The sequence below is a fragment of the Centroberyx affinis genome, unplaced genomic scaffold, assembly GCF_046629955.1.
Source record: "Centroberyx affinis isolate AG114_WGS23_722 - 3 ecotype Tasmania unplaced genomic scaffold, CSIRO-AGI_Caff_v1 ptg001304l_1, whole genome shotgun sequence".
Lineage (NCBI taxonomy): Eukaryota > Metazoa > Chordata > Actinopteri > Beryciformes > Berycidae > Centroberyx > Centroberyx affinis.
Window position 1 is genome coordinate 121,763 of NW_027279810.1, and position 18,803 is coordinate 140,565.

The 18,803-nt window shown below is 43.2% G+C and overlaps 5 protein-coding genes across 6 annotated transcripts; 2 read left to right on the plus strand and 3 right to left on the minus strand.

Moving 5' to 3' along the window:
* Positions 1-4: 4 nt before the first annotated feature.
* gdi1 (GDP dissociation inhibitor 1) lies at positions 5-4,419 on the minus strand. Of its 2 annotated transcripts, XM_071525550.1 has the most exons (11): positions 4,190-4,419; positions 3,113-3,220; positions 2,809-2,908; positions 2,399-2,533; positions 2,062-2,260; positions 1,557-1,688; positions 1,335-1,434; positions 1,031-1,202; positions 554-698; positions 293-347; positions 5-157 (listed from the first exon to the last, which is right to left on the minus strand). In XM_071525550.1, exons 1-11 carry the CDS (start codon positions 4,232-4,234, stop codon positions 5-7), a joined length of 1,344 nt encoding a protein of 447 aa, XP_071381651.1. In that variant the 5' UTR covers positions 4,235-4,419. The 2 variants fall into 2 exon arrangements, with proteins under 2 accessions (XP_071381651.1, XP_071381652.1); XM_071525551.1 differs by lacking the exon at positions 2,399-2,533.
* Positions 4,420-5,432: 1,013 nt separating this feature from the next.
* On the plus strand, positions 5,433-8,859 carry LOC139649212 (V-type proton ATPase subunit S1-like). Its single transcript, XM_071525553.1, has 10 exons — positions 5,433-5,617; positions 5,863-5,983; positions 6,499-6,573; positions 6,703-6,896; positions 7,022-7,059; positions 7,199-7,284; positions 7,484-7,710; positions 7,812-7,847; positions 8,319-8,556; positions 8,644-8,859. The coding sequence occupies exons 1-10, from the start codon at positions 5,496-5,498 to the stop codon at positions 8,854-8,856; spliced, it is 1,350 nt and encodes a 449-aa protein (XP_071381654.1). The 5' UTR covers positions 5,433-5,495; the 3' UTR covers positions 8,857-8,859.
* A 933-nt stretch (positions 8,860-9,792) lies between these two features.
* On the plus strand, positions 9,793-11,700 carry LOC139649214 (ciliary microtubule-associated protein 3). The gene is made up of 5 exons (XM_071525555.1): positions 9,793-10,146; positions 10,455-10,553; positions 10,707-10,840; positions 10,935-11,052; positions 11,635-11,700. The coding sequence occupies exons 1-5, from the start codon at positions 9,997-9,999 to the stop codon at positions 11,698-11,700; spliced, it is 567 nt and encodes a 188-aa protein (XP_071381656.1). The 5' UTR covers positions 9,793-9,996.
* On the minus strand, positions 11,504-16,230 carry taf8 (TAF8 RNA polymerase II, TATA box binding protein (TBP)-associated factor). Its single transcript, XM_071525554.1, has 8 exons — positions 16,087-16,230; positions 15,068-15,227; positions 14,578-14,676; positions 14,417-14,479; positions 14,100-14,224; positions 13,292-13,439; positions 13,034-13,176; positions 11,504-12,320 (listed from the first exon to the last, which is right to left on the minus strand). Exons 1-8 carry the CDS (start codon positions 16,132-16,134, stop codon positions 12,180-12,182), a joined length of 927 nt encoding a protein of 308 aa, XP_071381655.1. The 5' UTR covers positions 16,135-16,230; the 3' UTR covers positions 11,504-12,179.
* A 708-nt stretch (positions 16,231-16,938) lies between these two features.
* g0s2 (G0/G1 switch 2) lies at positions 16,939-17,610 on the minus strand. Its single transcript, XM_071525569.1, has 2 exons — positions 17,558-17,610; positions 16,939-17,410 (listed from the first exon to the last, which is right to left on the minus strand). The coding sequence occupies exon 2, from the start codon at positions 17,389-17,391 to the stop codon at positions 17,038-17,040; it is 354 nt and encodes a 117-aa protein (XP_071381670.1). The 5' UTR covers positions 17,392-17,410; positions 17,558-17,610; the 3' UTR covers positions 16,939-17,037.
* Positions 17,611-18,803: the final 1,193 nt, after the last annotated feature.

The window sequence follows — 18,803 nt, forward strand, 5'->3', positions numbered from 1 at the left end:
CCGCTCACTGCTCATCCTCCCCAAACACATCATTCTGTTTGCGTTTCATGTTCTCAAAGTCAAAGTCGCTCCCAGTCATACGTTTGTAGATGTCCTTGATGTCGTTGCAAGTGGTCTCGAAGTGGGTGGTGGCGTCGTAGGCCCGCGAGGCGAAGATCTGGGCAAGAGAAAAATTCCATATGAATTTAGGTTTGCTTCATCGCTGCAGCCCTTGTATGTCTCCATGTAAAAAAAACAAACATGGCGTTGGGAGTAGATTTTAAAGGTTGCAAATGCTGTTGCTGTCACTCACCTGGCTCTCAGTACCATCGTCTGTGGGCTCATAAAGGTCACTAATAGCCACAAACCTGCAAAAAAAAAAAAAGATTTACCACAATCACCGACTGACACTGATTGTTCTTAATCACAGCAGCTGCTTTTACTATTTTACATCATCTTATCAACGACAGCTCTTAATGCACTTTATGTGTTATGGCCTGCAGATTGAACAGTCTAGCGTGTGGAAGACATCAAAAGCTGAATGACGGCAGAGGTAAATAGACACGGGACTGACTTTTGGTCGATGGGCTCCAGCAGCTCCAGGGCCGGCTCGATCTCGGCCTCGGGCTCGCTGGTTTCCACTGTGGTGCTGACGATGGCAATGTACTTCCCCTGGGCCGCCACGTTGTGAGCATAGGAGATCATGCACACATAGATGTCTGGAGGATTGGCAGAAGGGTTAGGATGAGGGAGAAGTCAATTCAGAAAGCACAATGCTGCCTAGTCTGACGCTATTCAAGTGGGAATCCCTTCGTTTTTAGCAATTATGCGAATAGCTAATATGGATTATTCTGATATGGGCCGGTTTCTCTAGAAGGATATGACAAGAGTGCTCCTGCTTGATTTTAGTGGAAACTCTCATGGTTAAATCAACATAATCAACAGAAAAAAAACATCATTCTTGATTCAATCTTTTTTAGAACTAAAAGCTTATCCTTGACTTGGATTTTACCATTCGGCTGATCTGCCAAGAAATGACCTTGGTCCTCACCTGACTTGCGGTTAACCTGATTCTGAGGGATGATGATCTGGCAGGAGTTGGCGTCATTGGTGTTTTTGATGGGGTGGCTGAGGATGCAGATCACACGGATCACCTGACCTGCCTTGCGCACGCGGTCCTGGATGTAGCTGGGGTCGCAGATGAGCTGCTTGCAGCGAGCCACCTGCAGCGGGGACGGGACAGCAATGTAGATCCACTCGAAATGTCACTTTCTCATCCCTTCTGGGTGCGTAACCCTGATACTATGGAAATCTTCCTCTAAATCATTTTAATAAACAGATTCACAGATTCATACCTCGCCCTCAGATTTCACTCCAACCACATGGCCGTCTTCCATCACTATCTCATCCACTGGTTTGTTCAGCATGTAAGTTCCGCCATAGATTGCGCTCAACCTAGATGACAAGTGAGGGAGAAAGAACTGTAAAATAATCCAGTGGCAATACTCTGCTTTTACAGATATAGACCGGCTGTAATCTATCAAGCGCTAATGAAGACACACAAGACATGAAGATACCTGGCAAATCCCTGCGGCAGCTCACCCAGACCGTACAGGGGATAGAGGTAGGGGCTCTTCCCATACCGAGCCAGGGATTCACTGTACAGCTTGATACGATTGATCGTCTCCAAACAGGGGACATCAAGGTAGCTGAAGGAGGGGAGAGAACAGCAATAGCGGGATGATCAGTGGGAATAATAAATAGGGTCATAAAATCCTGCTTCTAATTAGGTGCTTAGTAACAGCCGAGGAGATCTTAGTCTATCTAAAGCTTTGAAAAAATCCTACAGATTTTTCCTACTGAAGGGGAAACGGAGTCATTTTAACCTATTTGATATCAGGTGGTCAGTAACTATATAGTGGCCTTACTTAATTACAATGTGTAATCCTTCGTAATTACATGATAAAATTATGAGTACAGCTGTGATGTTAAGAAAAAGCAACTACCATTCCCTAAATTAAGATATCAAAGCACTTGATGTTCAGTAAAGCATAACTTAGGAGCGCTCTTTGCTGTTCTTACTCGTCTGTCCTGTAGAGGGCCAGGGCGTGGCCAGTAAAGTCAATGACATCCTGGCCTAGGTCAAACTTCTTGTAAACATCCCTCATCGTTGTGTTTTTGGGGTCCACGCCCTCGAAGGTCTTGGGGTCATTCTCATCGAAGTTGGCCACAAAGACTAAGAACTTCCGGAACCTTCGCTTCTCGAACATTCCCATCAGATCTGCGGATTCACACAAAGGCTCAGCAATCAGCAGAAATACATGCGATATACTTATGACTACACAAATGTGCTTTAAATACTATTCTTTCTCTATATCTACGGTTACAAATTGTGATGACACATATACAGTTCACTTACTTGAAGCTAGTGCCTCAGTCTCAGTTGACGGCACCTTGTAGATCTTTCCTCCTTTGTAGACAAAGCTACCCTCCACTACTTTGAAGTCCAGGTACCGTGTCACCTCTGTGTATAACAGCATCTTCACAAGCTGACCTGAGATCATAAAGCAAAACCCACATATTTGAGTTCATGCTCCAACATCTTAACATGTCATCAACACCCACATTCACATATTTCACCTCAGTAATATCAAGATGGAGAATGAACCAAAGTAGTCCTGCTAGTTAATTCTATGTTCCTGGGATTTAGATTACTCAGACTAATGATGCACTAATGGTCTCCGTTTATAGCGAGTGATGCCAGAGAGCTTTATCACTGTGTTTTTCGAGCCACTCTTTTGTATACAAACTCTCTCGCGTGAAACTGACCATTGGCCATGAGAAACTTGGGGATGAGGTCAACATTCCAGTCTCTTCCTCTGCCCATGGACTCAGGCGGGCTATCTGGGAGGTTGAAGCGCTTGTACAGCTGTGGAAGACGGCAGCACAGGAAAGAGAAACGTCAACAACATCCTGCGAAGCACAACACTAGCTCACAGAATCAGTGAAAGGAAAATAGCAAAACAGCAGCTGACGCACAGTAGAACGGGATATAAAGTGTGATGTAATGAGGGACATAAAATATATTGATTGTTTATATAGATCCCACAATATTGTCAGCGCGGCCTTTTACCTCCTCCAGGGGGGTGATGGAAGAGCTCTCTCCACCATAGTAGGGGTTCCTGTCCATGTGCAGCACCTTTTTCCCATTCACAGACATGATCCCAGACAGAATGCATTCCTACACAGAAATAATTGATAATCATCAATTTGGAAATAAATTGAAAGAAAATGAAAATGGCTTTTATTCAGTTCATCATATACACATATAATGGAAGGAGGAGAGAGAAAGATAGCTAGATAGCTAGTTTGAATAAAAGACAGACAGGGAGACAGAATCTTTGAGAAGAGGATGCAAGAGGGGACAGAGGAAACGGTGTGCGCATGCGCGACCGGATCGTTTCACCCATGCATCTACTGTAAAAAATAATAATAGTAATAATAATGATGATGACGCTGATGATGATGATAATAATAATAATAATAATAATAGTAAGTTATTATTCCCATCTTAAAAGGTTATCTGACATTTCATGAGCACAATCATACAAAACACGACATGCATTGACAAAAGGATATGTTACACAATCTAAATAAAATAGCCTAAATGTGCAATGTCAAATGTCAAATGTCTATCGTTAAATGCGAGTATTACGTCTTCGATTAATATCAGATTACATGTATAAAGCATATTTCTGCCGGACGGGGTGTGATAAGCAGCGTATTTGCGACTATACACTCCAAGCAGTGAAAGGATCAGTCATTTAATAAAGCCGTTCTCAGGCCTGCGCAAACCTCAGGATGGAGGCCTGTCTATGCAAAGAGGACCATCACACACTGTAGGGTTACGCCTAAGATGCTCCTGGGTATAAAAGAACAGCGCGCCGGCTGCTGCCATCGAAATTTAACGCGTGGGCCGCCGTTTTATTTACGATTTACAAACGGGTCGAATGAGCTATTTCACTGACATTTCTAAAGAGCCTTTTATCCCATTTTCCTAATGTCACAAACACACAGGGATGCAGGAACCTTTCACTTTTGGGCTAGGATGGAAGGTAGCGGGCCCGGTCTGCCCAAACCAATCATTTGAAAGTTAACGCTATATGTCTGCACTGTTTTCGTGCAGTGCAAATGAAGCTTGAATACTTACTGTGAGTCCGGTGCCCAAAACGATCACATCATATTCCTCATCCATGTTGTATCACCGCCTCTCCTGTCTCGCCCTCTTTTTGCCTTGTGAAATTGAAGGGTATTGAAGGAAAGAATGCCAGTGAGTCAGTAAAACCGAATTGGCTCCCTTTCTTTGCCCAACTGTATTAAATGTCTCGTTTTAAGTTAAATCTTATTTATTAATCATTAGGAATAAATGACCAGTGGAATATATAGTCCACACTGTCACCGGCGAGGACGACCAAAGATGGCCCTAAACGTGGAACACTCTGGAACAATATTCTTGCGCGTCGGCAAATAGTGCGCATCCTCTCACTCTTCCCATACAGCGCCCTGCCACACAATAGACACAAACTGAAACATTGTTTGCGATAGGAAACCCCACTGTAACTCGGGTTTATCGAGTGATTATGCACATATTCAGTTTCGTTCCATAGTTTTGCCTGGAGTTTAACATTTCTTCCATTATAAAGACCCTTTGTTTAAGCCAGTGTGTTCCCTATTTCGTCTCTATCCTTTCCAATTGAGATAGGTGCAGCGTTTCGCGGATGCAGGAGTATCCCTCCGCCACCACAGCTGTGGTAGATGCTGGATGGGAGTTGCTTTCACTGAACGCAGGCCTTTTTAATAGAATTTCAGGAATAGAACTTACTTATCTCGTTTTTTAAATTTTTTAATTCAAAAGTCACACAAGATACTTTTTAACCATGACCAACATGTTTCGACCAGAAGTTTCTTTCTATGATTTGTCATGATGAGCTAAGTAATGAGGGCAAAGGCGAGGGCCAAAAATTAACCAAATACTGTATCAGCACCATGGACAGCTGCCAGGTATGGCTGTCATTCACTGACAAGGTGCAGGGTTCGCCTGTTTTCAGAACCACAGTCATCACATATTTAATCATGTCACGTTAACTATGAGTGATAGGAAGTCATGTGATTTATTGCGATAGCATAAAATGTCCTGCTCGGTATTGTACTGAAGTAGTGTGGCTACCAATATTTACTAGCATTAGTACAGCAGCAAGCTGACAGGAGAGGCATCTGCTGCTAGGTGGGCGGTGCATCAGTTTGGACAGCAGGTTAGCTCTAGGTTAGACCGGGAGACTTTTTGGATGTGACAAGAAGAAAGTTAGCAAGCTGCAGCCTCTCTCCCCTAGTCATGGAAAGCTGCTCTTGTGGGCAGGGCGGGCTGAATGAAAGAAGCAGGAAGTCTGTTCCTGCCGACGCACATGACCGTCAGCTGGTTTGTGTCACGTGACTAGAGCTTTGCGGAAAACACGAAAATGGCAGGATCAGGGTGCTCAAGTCGACTGCGATCAACGGCCTTTATTGCCTTTTTATTCACATTTTTCGCCACAGGGAGCTCCACTGCTCAAGTGCCACTTTTAATGTGGTCAAGTGACGGGTAATTATTGCATTTTGTTCATTTATATGTCAAGATAGACTCCGTTTTGGAGCTCGACGCTGGCCAGCTGTCTATCAAGCTAATGCTAACACTTCCTACTACTGGGTTTCTACTTGTATCTAGATAACGTTAGCCAGCCGACCTACAATTATTGCTGTCTAAAACCAAGATGTCTGCTGATTTACTTGACTAGCTCTTGAGGAATTAAATTTGTTTTTTGTTTTTTTTCTTCTTTGCATGTTTAGCTTACCACCACTGGCCTCACCAGCAGCTGGTCACATCATGTCCAGTGACAAGTTGACTGCCTACCTCAGCTCTGCCTTCGGCTCTGGCCCACACACTGTGCTGCTGTTCCTGCAGGACAAGGTCAGGCCCGAAACATCATGACTACACGCCAGCTCTGCTTCACAGATGCTTATTTTACTTAAACATGTCGAATCTAAGAGAGCAAAGGTTGCAGGACAACTCTTGATCTTTTTTGTCTTGTTCAGTCAAGGCAAATTCACCATTCAAATGTTCACATCGTACAATTCAGTGTGTGTCTTGGTATGAAATTACTCCTTGGATGTCTGAGTTAAATGGAGTAGTAATGAGTCAAGTGGAAAGCTTGATACTCTTGGTGCAGTTGTACAGCAGTCACCCGTGACGCTCTGGTATTCTCACTCTGGTGTGACAATGAGCTTTGCCATCACTTCCCCTTCACAGTTCCCCCCTCTCAGTTCAGGCCTGTTAGGTATGCTGGACATTTAGATATGGAGGGTGTTTGTAGCGAGCTATGTGGTTGACTGATGTTTTATAGTTGCACAGCAATCTTCATGGTATCAAGATATATATGTGTTGCCAGGTACTGACTGTATTTTATTGTGCTTTTTTTCATTCAGTTAAGCAAAGATGACTTCACAGTGTTTGGTGGAGTGTTTGGAAACAAGCAAGATAGTGCCTTTCAAAACCTTGAGGTATGGTTTGTTTTACTACGAGATGTTAACTTACATTGGTCCTAAAAAATGAATTCTATCAGACGGATAACAAATTCAGATTCTTTGCTTATTTGGTATCCGTCTCTCCATCCACTCCCTCCTTTCCAGGCTGCGCTGCATTCTTCTTCCTCCTCTCTGGTGCTCCCTGCCTTAGCGTGGCCTGGATCCAGTGCCATACCGGCTCTGCTGCAGGAGAAGCTCGGTGTCTCGCCTCTCCTTGTAGACCCGGACACCCTGTCACATCTAAACCTCAACGCATCTGGCAGCAATTTGCTGCTCATCAACCTGCCTTATCACACAAGGTGAGGCTCTACGTTTTGTGCAGCATATCAGTTTATGGATATATCATTTCCCCCCCCTTTTTTTAAATTGAGATGTTGAAAATGACTTACATTTTATTTCAGTGTTTTTTTTTATTGTTTTACAGCTTGCACAAGCCATGTAAGGATGTCCTACGCAACAATGGTAAGTTTTAACTAGTAAATTTAATGTTAAGGGATGAAACTGTAAGGATTATCAACATTTTGATCAATGTATAATTGTAACTGGCCACTGATTTTGACAAGTACAGTAGGTAACTGAAGTGTATTTTGTTTTTCAACAGATGAGATTATCGGGAAAGTTCTGAGTATCATGAAAGCCCAAAGTGTCCCATACACTGCGATCTACACAGGACTCCAGCCATCAAGAGTAAGATACTCTAACTAGCATCCTCTAGTTTTAAAGAACTACAATAATGCTGTATTTCTTTCTTTTCTTATATATATACTCATACAATACCCAATAAAATACAAACCCAAACACACACTCAGGTTTATTGGATGTCATATGAGGACAGAAAACATTTTACATTTACTTTGCTCATGCTCCTCTTCCTTAATCTTTGCAGGTGATTCCAGAGACTTCCATGTCTAACGAGCCTGTGGGTCGGTCCTTGCTCCAAGCCGTTGTAAATGACGTCAAGCCTCCTATAATGTTTAATGTGTCTGATGCTCCTTGCATAATGCTTTGGGCTCAGAATCTCAGTGTGAGCTTCACAGAGGCTGGACAGTGGATCGACCTTGCTGCACAAACCCCGAGCCTGTCGGGGTCCCGCTGTGACAACTCTGACTCACTGTGAGAACGCTTTTCCTTCCTAAAAATATACAACCGGTGTTGGTGTGCTTGGTCTAAAGCAAGGGGATTTTAAATGTATGTTTGGTTTTTTTTTGTTTTAGGCTTGTCCTCAATTATCCATCAGGCATCATTTTAAGGTAAGCAAGATGGAAAATTACTGATGTCATCTTTTGCATGTTCTATGAAAGGCTAAATCTCTGTCTTCATGTTGCAGAGTTCGAGTCTGTATTCCTCTCTAGAATTCACCCATAAAATGCTCTCTTGAAATAGGTTCAATTCAATACAGCTTTATTCGTCCCACATGGGGCAATTTAAAGGTCACAATTACAAGGTACAATCAAACAGTAAAAGCAAGACAGAATAAACATATCATGTAACAAAAAGAGACAAGACAGGACGGATTACAAGATTAACAGTTGGCCGTTTTCGTATTTGTGCTATTAAAGCTCAGCAGTAATATGCATATAGCTGAAAATATAGTTTACAATTGTCCAGTGTTGGAAACCTCACGATTCTTATTTAACACGTTTATTGGTCATAAATAACATTTGTATTTGTTGACATGCTGTTGGTATGCTACTCAACAACGTTCTTCTCTTGATCTGCAGTTTTGCCATGCGACAGCAGTTCTACCCGGTGTCGGCACGGAACTGGTCCACCCTGGACTCGGTACAGCTGCAGTTCAACGGTCTGAGTATGTTTTTCAGCGGGAGCCGTAGCATCTACGCCCCTGCAGAGTACTCCTTCCACTGCCAGTCTGTCAGCAGCTTCCGGGACGCCCTGCTAGTGCCAAACAACACCAACCAAAACACATCTCAGTGGAGGCTCAACTTCATAGACTTCCAGGTACAGATATGGCATGCTACGGTATATATTTGTCTCTTTGGCTTATTTATTGTTGTTCATTAAATGTTTCCCGTTTTTGTGATGCAGATTCAGGGCTTCGGTTTGGCAAACGGAACAAATTTCTCCTACGCCAGCGACTGTGCAGGATTCTTCACTGCAGGAATCTGGATGGGGCTGCTGACCTCACTGCTCATGCTGCTGATTCTCATCTACGGTCTGCACATGATCATGCAGCTCAACACCATGGACCGATTTGACGACCCCAAAGGTCCCTCCATCTCTGTGCCTCAGTCGGAGTAAAACATGCACGCTTAACACACACACACACATACACACTTAAGTGCCTCTCAGTAGATCATGGACCCTGGTGAGTCCCAGCCAAGTCATGGACTTCTGGGCCTTCCTCTTTGAAAATATTTGTGGGGTCATCTGTTTCTCCCTCAAAGTCAGCACATATATTTTATCTCTTATTTTCTTTCCTCCCACTGCCATCTTTGTGATAGTGTTTCTCTTGCAAAGCACATTCCATTTCATCTCTCCTCATCTGCGAGTGCCAAAATAGAAAAAAACTTTATTCAATTTGCATTGATTCGTTTTTGAATGCATGTGCTAAAGATGACGTCTTTGTGCCACTGTTTGCCAGTCACAAGGGATATTTTCTTAAAATAAATTGCACTCCTACTAGAGAATGCCTTTTGTGCCAACATGACATGAGCAGATGTGACTGCTGCATGTTGTGGGACAGGTTATACTGTTTTAGACCTCAGCTGTTTCTTTTTTTTCCCCAACTGTAATTTAAAGACTACTGATAATGAAAGAATTGCCTGTATATAAGGTGTTGATTGTCTTTTGAGACATACTTGTGCCAATTTTCTGAAATGTTGCCTTTTGGAATTGCCTTCCACAAATATGCCGTTTACTGTTTTCTTGGTTTTATTTTCTTACATGAATCTCGATCCATTTCACAGTCAGATCACACAGGACAGTGCCACCACTGCTATGCAATTTTTTCTCGATGTGTAATTTATTTATAAGAAATGACTTTCTCTGCTTTGCCTGTCCTTGAACTTTATCCCTGGCTTCAATTTCAGCAACAAATGGTGTTCAATGACAATTTTTTCACTTCTGCCATTGTCAAACTTTTTGAAGATTGTCTTTTATTGCAAATAAAGAGATCTATAAATTCTTTTAATTGTATTTGTTTTATTTATTGCAAAGACACGAGTAAAAAATAATGTTTACAGAATCCTTAGCACAAAAAAAGGTACAAACCAAGAAATTAAATTTGCATAATTTATGCACCAACCTGGTTACTATCGTTACAGTAGTCAAAACAAAGAGGAAGTCATGGCAGGTCGGGAAACAGGTAACAGTAGCCTACGCCACCGTGAATGTTTCGATCTGTTTGCATTAGCTATTCGCTCACAGTTTGTTTCCTAAATGTCAGCAGCTCCGCAGCAGAGAGCAGTTTTTGGCAGCTGTCAGGAGAGGAAACTCTTTCCCATCCATTATGCGCCAAACCGTCTGGGAAATGAAATGTCACGGCAGGAGGCGCCGCATCGCGGCCCCGGCTGCTATGACAACCATGAGGTTTGTCTTTATGGCACCTATCGGCAGGGAGGCAGTGGAGCGCGGAACATGCTTTTATATGCACAATCATGTTTACCCACCTGTTCAGGCTGACATAAATCTCCATGACCTAAATTCATAGAACACGTAATAAGCAGGCAAGCAGCATCAAACTGTCTACACAAGATTAAAGACAAAAAAAATCAATGCATTTCTGAAAGTAGAATTGTTTTTTCGTTCATATTGATGGTTGTTTGCCTAATGATGATTAGTTTACCCACCTTTTCCCACATCACTGGATATGCCTTTGATTTTGATGTGCTCCACAGTTTGGGACCATAGTGTATGACCTACAGAAGAAACCGGAGAGTAAGAAAGGATATGTTCTTTCTGCGAGGACGGCTGCACGCTTTCTGCCCTGTAACAAGGTAAATGGGAGAAAAATAGGCCACAAAACTAGCCAATTGATCAGCCTCTGTACTCACAGCACATTCAAGGAGTGTGACACTGTATAAAGCCTTTCACAAGATGAAGCTGTCAGGTTTAACTAATCAACACTGTCTCCACACCGCTGCCACCAGACGAAGACCCCTTCACCGCAGAAGTACCAGCAGGATCAAAGTTGGTCCAGGGTCTCCCCTCCTGACAAAACACCGTTCAGCTCCACCACACTGAGGTTCCAAAGCCAGTCCAGTACAGCTGTGGACGGCCCGGGGTGAGGGAGCAGGACAGGACAGTGGGACAGAGACAGCTCCATTTCAAAAGTGTTGACACGGGCTGACAGCTGGTTTTGTGATTGTGTCATGCAGCCCTGGGACCTACGCTCCTGATGCAGAGAGGAGCAGGAAAGTGAGCTGGCCCATGTGCTTTGGGGCCCCAGACTGGTCCAGCCTGCCCCAGCTGGAGAAGAGGTCACTGAGGGTGAAGGTGGGTGAAGCAAGGAAATGCAGTATTAGTGGCTTGTTCAGACAACCTCTTATATACATTTTCAGGCTAAAACCAGGAACACTGGATTCATTGAAAACACATGAGAATATTTTCTAGTCTTTCTTTGGGAGGATGAAAGTTGAATTAACTCAAATGCCACAGCAGTGCATAAAATGTTGAGTGCAGGATTTTTGCCAACTCATTTCACACAGTACAAAAATGGGGTTTCAAGCTGACTGTTGAGCATGATGGTATTCAAAAATGCTCATCTGACCCTTGCATGTAGAGCATAAAGCCACCAATGAGATGATTCAAGCTGGCTATTTGAATATTGAAAATATGTTTTGTTTTGAGAGTGGTAACAGTGCTTCTATTCCCCAGGAAGTAAAATGCTATTTTATAGTTTCAGAAACGGAACAGAAATTACACACAGCTGATGCTGCCGAAAAAATAGTTACAATGTTTTTATTGCAATATGAAAACAAAATGCTCAAAGGAATCCAGTTGGGTTGGGTAAATTCACATAGTATGTTGTTATATGAAGCAACATCTAATGCTCTTGTGTTTTTTTTTTCTCTTCAGCTAAACTGTGAAAAGGAGTTCCTGAAGCAGAGGAGCAGAATGGCATACCTGAGTTTGTACTACTAATTATATAATCTGACAGAGAAAAATGTGTCACAAAACCGATACAAAATGGTTTCGTGTGTCTCAGTATGTTCCTCCCCAATGTTAGGCTCCTAATGTGTTGGACTAATTAATACTCAGGGTTAAAAAAAGTTATTTCCTGTTTATTATTCACAAAATGACTGGATTCCTGTGTCCTTTGTAAATTACACTATGACAATATTGCTTACAAAATAACACAAATTTGAAAGTGAAAATGAAGTGAGTGCTTGCTGAACATAATGAAAAACAAAGTTTGTAATCTTCAATAGAAGTAAGTCGATGTAACCAAAGTCGGTGACAGTACTGGCCGCAGCACTCCGGTAAAGCAGCCGCTGGTCTCGGGTCGCACACTTCAATAATCGGGCCGCCTCTCTCTGAGGAGGGAACTGACTGGACTGCTGAATTCACCGACCGCCGGGGCAGATATGAGTCTGTTTGCTCCAGTCGCAGCGGGACTCCGCTCACTTCTTCCTCCTCACTTTGGGTTTCTTGACCGGCCGGAGATACGGGTTGTCGATCATGTTCTCCTCACTGGCCTTGACGGAGGGAACGACGCCGCTGGGGGGAAGCATGGAGTTCTCCTTGTCGGCTCCGGGATCGTCCTGAGTAGAGGGAAGAGAAACAACAAGATGCATGACTGGAAATACATACTGAGGATACTATACTACCATACCCACAAATCAAACTTGATGGTTGTTGTTTTTCTATTCTTATTTTACAGAATTTTGCATCTGGCCTGGACTTGCTCCTTGGTCCTCCTGTAGCATCTTTTCATCTTTATGTAGCTGTCAATCAAAATTCAGTCACCTCCTCAATCCACAGTGATTTGCTTTTTTTTGTTTTCCTGCATCATTAGTGATAAATAACTGAGCGTAGTAGCAAACGGTATGCACATTCATTTGAAGAGGCAAATTGGATCAGAGGGTTTTCTTTTTTTCTTGTAAAAGACATAAATGAGCAAAACGCTTCAGTAACAAGCCAAACCCCTCAGTTTTATGTAAGATGCACTCCATGTCACACAGGCCTCAAAGAGCACGGCCTGGTATGTAATTGGGTAGAAAATCCCATTAAGATTTTACAAGAGCCCCATTATGAGCGGCAACAGGCGAGACAAATGGATGAAGCAAAATTATGTCTCAACAATGAAAGCGATAGATGATAAAGGGATCCTGGTTTTCCTCTCTGCTCCCTTATTTAACAAAACGGCACACTTGCTAACAGTCTCGGGAGATTCTCCATTCATGGAAACGCTGAGAGAGATCCCGTGGCTCTACTGTACCGCACACTGAAACACGCTGCTGCCGTGAAGACTCACAGTGATGATGTTTCCTGCCGTGTTCTCGCTGTCCGTCTGGTCGTCCTGCTCCGAGGAGTCCGTCTCCTCCAGAGTCTGCAGCTCCAGTTCAGAGGGCAGGAGGGCGCTTAGGTACGGGATGACGCATGGCCGCGCTGCGATCACTGGCAACGCAATCACAGGCGTTATAACTCATGTAAATACAACATGGGTCGGTAGTGCTGGCATAGATATAAAAGAATCTTTGAAAAACGGGTGAGGTGGGTCAGAATCACTCACATGGGAAGGCGGTGATGTCATCTTTGAAGAGGCTCTGTGTTTCTCCGGTCTTGGCCATGAAGCGTGTGAGCGCCCGCTCCACGTCTCTCCTCTGGGACGCCGCCTTCTCTCTCACCACCTGGTAGTCGGACACCGGCTCTCTGAACGTCTGAGTGGAGGAAGGACAGAGCAGTTCAGTGGGTGACTTTGTAAAGTGTCTTTGCTGTATGAAATAAAGGCTCTGCAAGGTTGAAATCTCAACGCAGCGGTGAAAAGTGTTTTTTCTATGTTGTTCAGGTTGAATCAACACTTGGTGAATTATTCTTTATTTACTTATAACTTGGAGCATGTAAATCAGGGATGAGATTTTTTTTGGGCTTTTTTTAGCTATAGTTGTTTGTGTGATTATTCTGCCGATGAAGAATTGCATAGACCCAAATCATCACTTCTGCACTGCTGCATTTTGCCTGTTGCCAAATATCTTAACATGATCACTTTCATTTTGGCCCATATAATTTAACCAACTAATTTATCCTGCCTCTGCGTCTTTCGGCCATTTTTCTCCTCTGCTTAAGAAACTCCTAAGCCTCTGAAAAGTCCTCCTCTGTACTCTTAACAGTTTTTCACCTTAGGAGCTCTCTTAAGGGCTAAGATGCTTCTTGAATAGCTTTTATCTTTACTAGGATTTAATCTTTGTTTAAGGGGAAATTCTCAGAAAACGTCAAAAGTAAGAATTTTCTTAGATTTCACTGCTAGGACCAACTCTTAGTACTAAGAAGCTTTGTGAATACGGCCCCTGGTTTTTAACAGAACAATGCTGCTGACTCACAGGGGTTTTGATGTAGGTGTGAGGGTCGGGGAACTCTGGGAAGTGGCTGGGGATGTGAGCGGGATGTGTGCGTTTCTGTCCAGCCGTTAGTGCTTTGGGAGCCACAGGGGGGTTCGTCACTGGAGCTGAAATTCACAAAAAAAAATTTGAGTGACATCCAGGTTCTATCGAACAAGAAAACCAGTTCACAACAAAGTTTGGCAGTTGATTTTTGCACAGCTATCAGAAGAAATTCAGACTACTCTTAAATACATGTATTCAGTCAATCTCACAGTTCATAAGTTTCAATAACATTCGAGAGTAGAGTGCCGACTTACGAGCAGTTATAACCATCCTCTGCGATCTTTTGGCATACACAGGGAGAGTGTCAACATTGAAACCTGCAGTGACACACACAGATTAAATGATGCCATCGGTCTTGAGTTGAACAATGATGTAACACTGTATGATAGTTATGTTTGCGTCTTCCTGGACTCACCCATTTCAACGAGTGTGACGACTACATCTGAGAGGGTGGGGACGCTTCTGGCTGTGTGTTCACAGTAAGCTTTAGCACAGCGGCCTATTTCGTTTAAATCTAAGAAAGGGACAGAATACACAGGGTGTTTTGGATGAATCTCTGCAGAGTACACCAGGTCTACGCAATTTACTAATGTGAGGTAGGCATGGGTCATAAAACTGATTTGAATATTCCTTTGCAGGGACCAATATCGATTTTTGTGATTTGGCAGTTTACATTAAAAAAAAAAAAAATTATTACAGAATGGAACTAACTATGTAGTGCTCAAGCTCCAGAGCAATGTGATTATTTTTGTCCATAATCTGCTTTAGTCTTTGTATATTTTGTCATGGACAAAATATTAGAATATTTTTTACACAGAATAGTCAACTGAGAGAAAATGAATTTGGGCACATCCCTAACGCGGGGGCTTCACTTTAGGATGAAAACACAGATGATTCCCACATACAGCTCTGCATCATCTCAGTGAGCGACTCCACAGCTGCCTTCTCTGCGCTCTCGAAGCCACACTCTGTCAGCAGGGCGCTCACCACAACCTGCAGGGTGCGACGCCGGGCCAGGTGGTAGTTCTCCGCCGGGCTGGAAGCAGCTTTACCGCTGCCTGAACGCTGCAAAAACACACAGAAAATGGCAGATACAGTGGGGGGAGATTTACCAGGGAAGTTATCAGGAAACTTAGATGAAACTTGAATGATTGACATGAGGAAATTGACTTATCACAGCAGCAGAGAATAGGATATAAGCAAGAATAAGACAAATAGGGCTCGTTGCTCGGACACAGATAAAGCCTAGCCGTAGAATAAAAACTTTACACCAATGGAGATCTCCACTGAAAATTAAATCTTAGTCTAGTACCAGGCTTACTCCATGTGCGAGCAACCAGCCCATAGAGTACTGAAGATGACACAAGTTATTCAACGCAAGATTCAAGGAATAAAGATTGAGCATCTTAACAATATATTTACAGGTTTGAAGCGGATATGGAAATGTGCATCTATAGCTATTCACATCATCAGGTGTATGGATAAAAGAACAGATACACAGAAATGTGGCCAGACGTGCAAATATGCATTGTAAGTTATTCACATCATAAGATTTACAAAGGGCGGTAACCTGTGTTCAGAAATATGCCCAAAACGTGCAGATGTACACTGTTACATTGTAATATTCAGATGTAGGCGTCACATGAGTTCTGACGCGCGAGCGTCCGTTAGCATTTACATATGGAAGTGATACGGAAATGTGTAGCCTGTAATGAAGTGAAACAGGTTCATACAGGAAACAGCAGTAAGTTACTTGTTTAAAATAAAATGCTTGGTGCTAGCTAGCTTTACGTTTCTTTGCTGTTGAAAGGATATTTCAACACGGACGGCTCTCTTTCCACTGACTAGTCTCTGAGCCGCCGTTGTCATATAACGTTAACTTGGATGTTTTCTTTTGATAATGAGTGTAAAAACACTCTCTTACCCCTCCTGCATTGAGCGAACCTCCTGATGCCACCGCAGGATCCGCCATTCGTAAGTCTTTGGTCTCTACTCTCTGTATTAAACTGTTTTATAGTCAAATCCCTCTACTTATCTGATAACCATTTGGCCGCTACCGCTACTAGTAAACACGGTGCTAATCTGTGACGTCATTTCCCCTTGCCAGGCGGATGTTGAAATTATCTGACAGTCGAAGAAGACTTTACTGCCGCCCCCTCGTGTCTTAAAATAAAACTGCATCTGACAACTTTATCTGAAGCGTAGCCATCATTTTCAGTAACTTACATGGGAGAACAAACAGTTGTTTTTTCATGGGGGACACATTCACATTCTCTCTTTACACATTAGATAAAAGTGTCCAAATGTGCCAAGGCCAAATGCAGAACAGTTTCATGGCCACTTTATTCAGATTACCATAAATAACATTATTATAATCTGCATTTCAAAGCCCATCCCCACTGTGCAATGTTACTTAAATTGAATGTCCAAATAATCACTAATTATGATTTGTCATTGTAAGTGAATCTATTTCAGGGGTGAAGTCTTGCAGACATCAGTGATAAGATAATAGGGCTATATAACAGGTACAATGATGACCTGAATCAGCTGCTAACTGAAAAATAGGTTTATTAGACTGCAAAATGAAATGAAATCACACACATTTCATTTTTTGGCATCAAATTCATTACAGAGCATCTGCTGCCCAGCAGCCAGACCAGCTGTCGCCTGCAGTTTTCAGTATATCTACTCCTTCATCTGCTTTTGCCAGTCAGCAGGGGCAAAATGAATAGATTTAACCAACGTTATTATAACAGAATGAGCACAAAGAGACCAATTCAACAGTTTTGTGCCATGGTGATTTAATGTACCACCTTTTCCAAATCTGGAGTGCTGTCAACATTGTATTGGATGAGGTGAGGAGAGGAGAGCGTCTTTAAGAGGCATGTAAGCGGTTGGCTTTGCTTCTTTGCCCAGCAGCCACCAGATGCTTGGCTTTGGCCCTGATCTCTATCGTCTCCAGCTCTTCCACAGCGTCAGGGCTGATCAGGGTAATCTGTGACTCTGACATCTGTTTCTTCTCCTTCTTCTCCTCCACGATCAGCTCCACCTCTCTATCCTCCACAGCCTCCTGCTCCACAAACGGTAGGCAGACGGTTTCCAGCAGTCCACCAACCACTCCGAACAGGGCCAGAGTGGTGCCAAGCATGTAGATCTTCACCATGCCCCGGCTGGGCCGCTGGGCCAGCATCTCCTTAGCGAATGGGACGATTTCTCCAATGGTTTCCATAGTGTGTTGTTCCTTGGGTCTGTTGAGGAAAAGTAGAAAGTGTTACACAAGGACTTTGTAATCAAGCAGTTTTTTTACATTTACAAAAAGACCTTCCATCTTTGACAAAAAGGTTGGAGACTGATATAACTATATACACACAAAAAGCATGCAGTTAGGCACTCACATTGCAAGAGACCCTGAATGCTGACTTCTCCTTTTAGTGTTCGGCTCAATCAGGCATTCACAGGCAAAAACACAAGGAGAGATTCTGCAATTTAAACACAGGGGGACCAATGTCGACACCCACAGAGTGGCAAACAAATGCATATTCATGAGGTTGGGTGTTTGTACACAGTTTTGTGTGTGTGTGTGTGTGTGTGGTTAGGGGGGTGGGGGGTGTAGGCCAAATCCATTTCCCAGATGTGTTGTTATTGATAATACTGCGAGTGCTGTTTGGAGATTAGGGTTTGTGTGGGTAAAAGGGCATTGGTGTTGCAGGATGAAAAGCCAAGAAAATATTCCCTGGAGGAAAAAACAGTGCATGTGACATCTCCTGGCGGTTTTTGGGGGGGTTATGCAACTGATACAGTGGCATATACAATTTAATTGCTGCAGTTTAGCTTGTGTAGTCATGTTTACTGCAGCTTTATCATGTGAAAAGCCTGCGGTGCTGTGCAGAAATGGAAGTGACTTCTTCGCACAAAGAAATTCAGTGTAGAGCCAAGATTTTGGTCCAATGTTCAGTGAGTCTCTCCGTTGCACATTCTGGGTATCTATGTGTTTGTTTATGTGTAAAGTATAGAGCGTACAGTGTCAACAGCCATATACTACACATGCTACTGAACATTGAACAACATGAGTGGTTGGTTTGTGTTGCGTGGCTTGTTGTCATACACATTGATCTCCATGAGGAGAGGCTGATTAGCGTCCAATCACAGGCTGTGTGATTGTGGGAAGCCTGTCCCCTTTATTGGTTGTATCGTTACACATGGAATAGTCTTTATCAAACGCAGAGAGATAACGTTCATTAGAAGTCCTGGTGATCATGCGCTGCTGAGCTGCTCCGGCCGGTGGGTGCTCTCTGACCGTGGATGTGAGGTGACATTGAAGCAATGAGAGTGGTTAACGTGTGTGTGTGTGTTTGTGTGTGTGAAGCACTCTGCCCTTTGACCTGGTTCCCTACTGCGGGAGAGGAGGGAGAGAAGTCAGGCAAGTGAGTTGTGAAATGTGTCTGATCTTTGTCACAGAGAGCTGTGTGTCCCAAGGAGTCAGCTCAGGGAAAATGACAGCCGGCCAACGTCACAAGACGTCTGCATGTCAGTTCACATCAGGACACCGTCTTGACCGACCGAACGCTTTAACCACAGACACTTTAAATCACTTGGCACCACTGTGTATAATCCATTTTTCACTTTATATCAGTGTGCACA

What these genes read in the sequence shown, in the direction of transcription:
- gdi1 (XM_071525550.1), bottom strand. Translation starts at nt 4,234, where the DNA reads ATGGATGAGGAATATGATGTGATCGTTTTGGGCACCGGACTCACA. An exon ending in CTGCCGCAGGGATTTGCCAG is followed by an intron (nt 1,435 to 1,556) that starts GTATCTTCATGT and finishes CTTGTCATCTAG; the next exon opens with GTTGAGCGCAATCTATGGCG. An exon ending in ACGATGGTACTGAGAGCCAG is followed by an intron (nt 158 to 292) that starts GTGAGTGACAGC and finishes TCTCTTGCCCAG; the next exon opens with ATCTTCGCCTCGCGGGCCTA.
- LOC139649212 (XM_071525553.1), top strand. Translation starts at nt 5,496, where the DNA reads ATGGCAGGATCAGGGTGCTCAAGTCGACTGCGATCAACGGCCTTTATT. An exon ending in GTGCCTTTCAAAACCTTGAG is followed by an intron (nt 6,574 to 6,702) that starts GTATGGTTTGTT and finishes CCTCCTTTCCAG; the next exon opens with GCTGCGCTGCATTCTTCTTC. An exon ending in TCAACTTCATAGACTTCCAG is followed by an intron (nt 8,557 to 8,643) that starts GTACAGATATGG and finishes TTTGTGATGCAG; the next exon opens with ATTCAGGGCTTCGGTTTGGC.
- LOC139649214 (XM_071525555.1), top strand. Translation starts at nt 9,997, where the DNA reads ATGTCAGCAGCTCCGCAGCAGAGAGCAGTTTTTGGCAGCTGTCAGGAG. An exon ending in GCTGCTATGACAACCATGAG is followed by an intron (nt 10,147 to 10,454) that starts GTTTGTCTTTAT and finishes TGTGCTCCACAG; the next exon opens with TTTGGGACCATAGTGTATGA. An exon ending in ACAGCTGTGGACGGCCCGGG is followed by an intron (nt 10,841 to 10,934) that starts GTGAGGGAGCAG and finishes TGTGTCATGCAG; the next exon opens with CCCTGGGACCTACGCTCCTG.
- taf8 (XM_071525554.1), bottom strand. Translation starts at nt 16,134, where the DNA reads ATGGCGGATCCTGCGGTGGCATCAGGAGGTTCGCTCAATGCAGGAGGG. An exon ending in CACTGAGATGATGCAGAGCT is followed by an intron (nt 14,677 to 15,067) that starts GTATGTGGGAAT and finishes TCCCTTTCTTAG; the next exon opens with ATTTAAACGAAATAGGCCGC. An exon ending in GAGGATGGTTATAACTGCTC is followed by an intron (nt 14,225 to 14,416) that starts GTAAGTCGGCAC and finishes TGTGAATTTCAG; the next exon opens with CTCCAGTGACGAACCCCCCT.
- g0s2 (XM_071525569.1), bottom strand. Translation starts at nt 17,391, where the DNA reads ATGGAAACCATTGGAGAAATCGTCCCATTCGCTAAGGAGATGCTGGCC.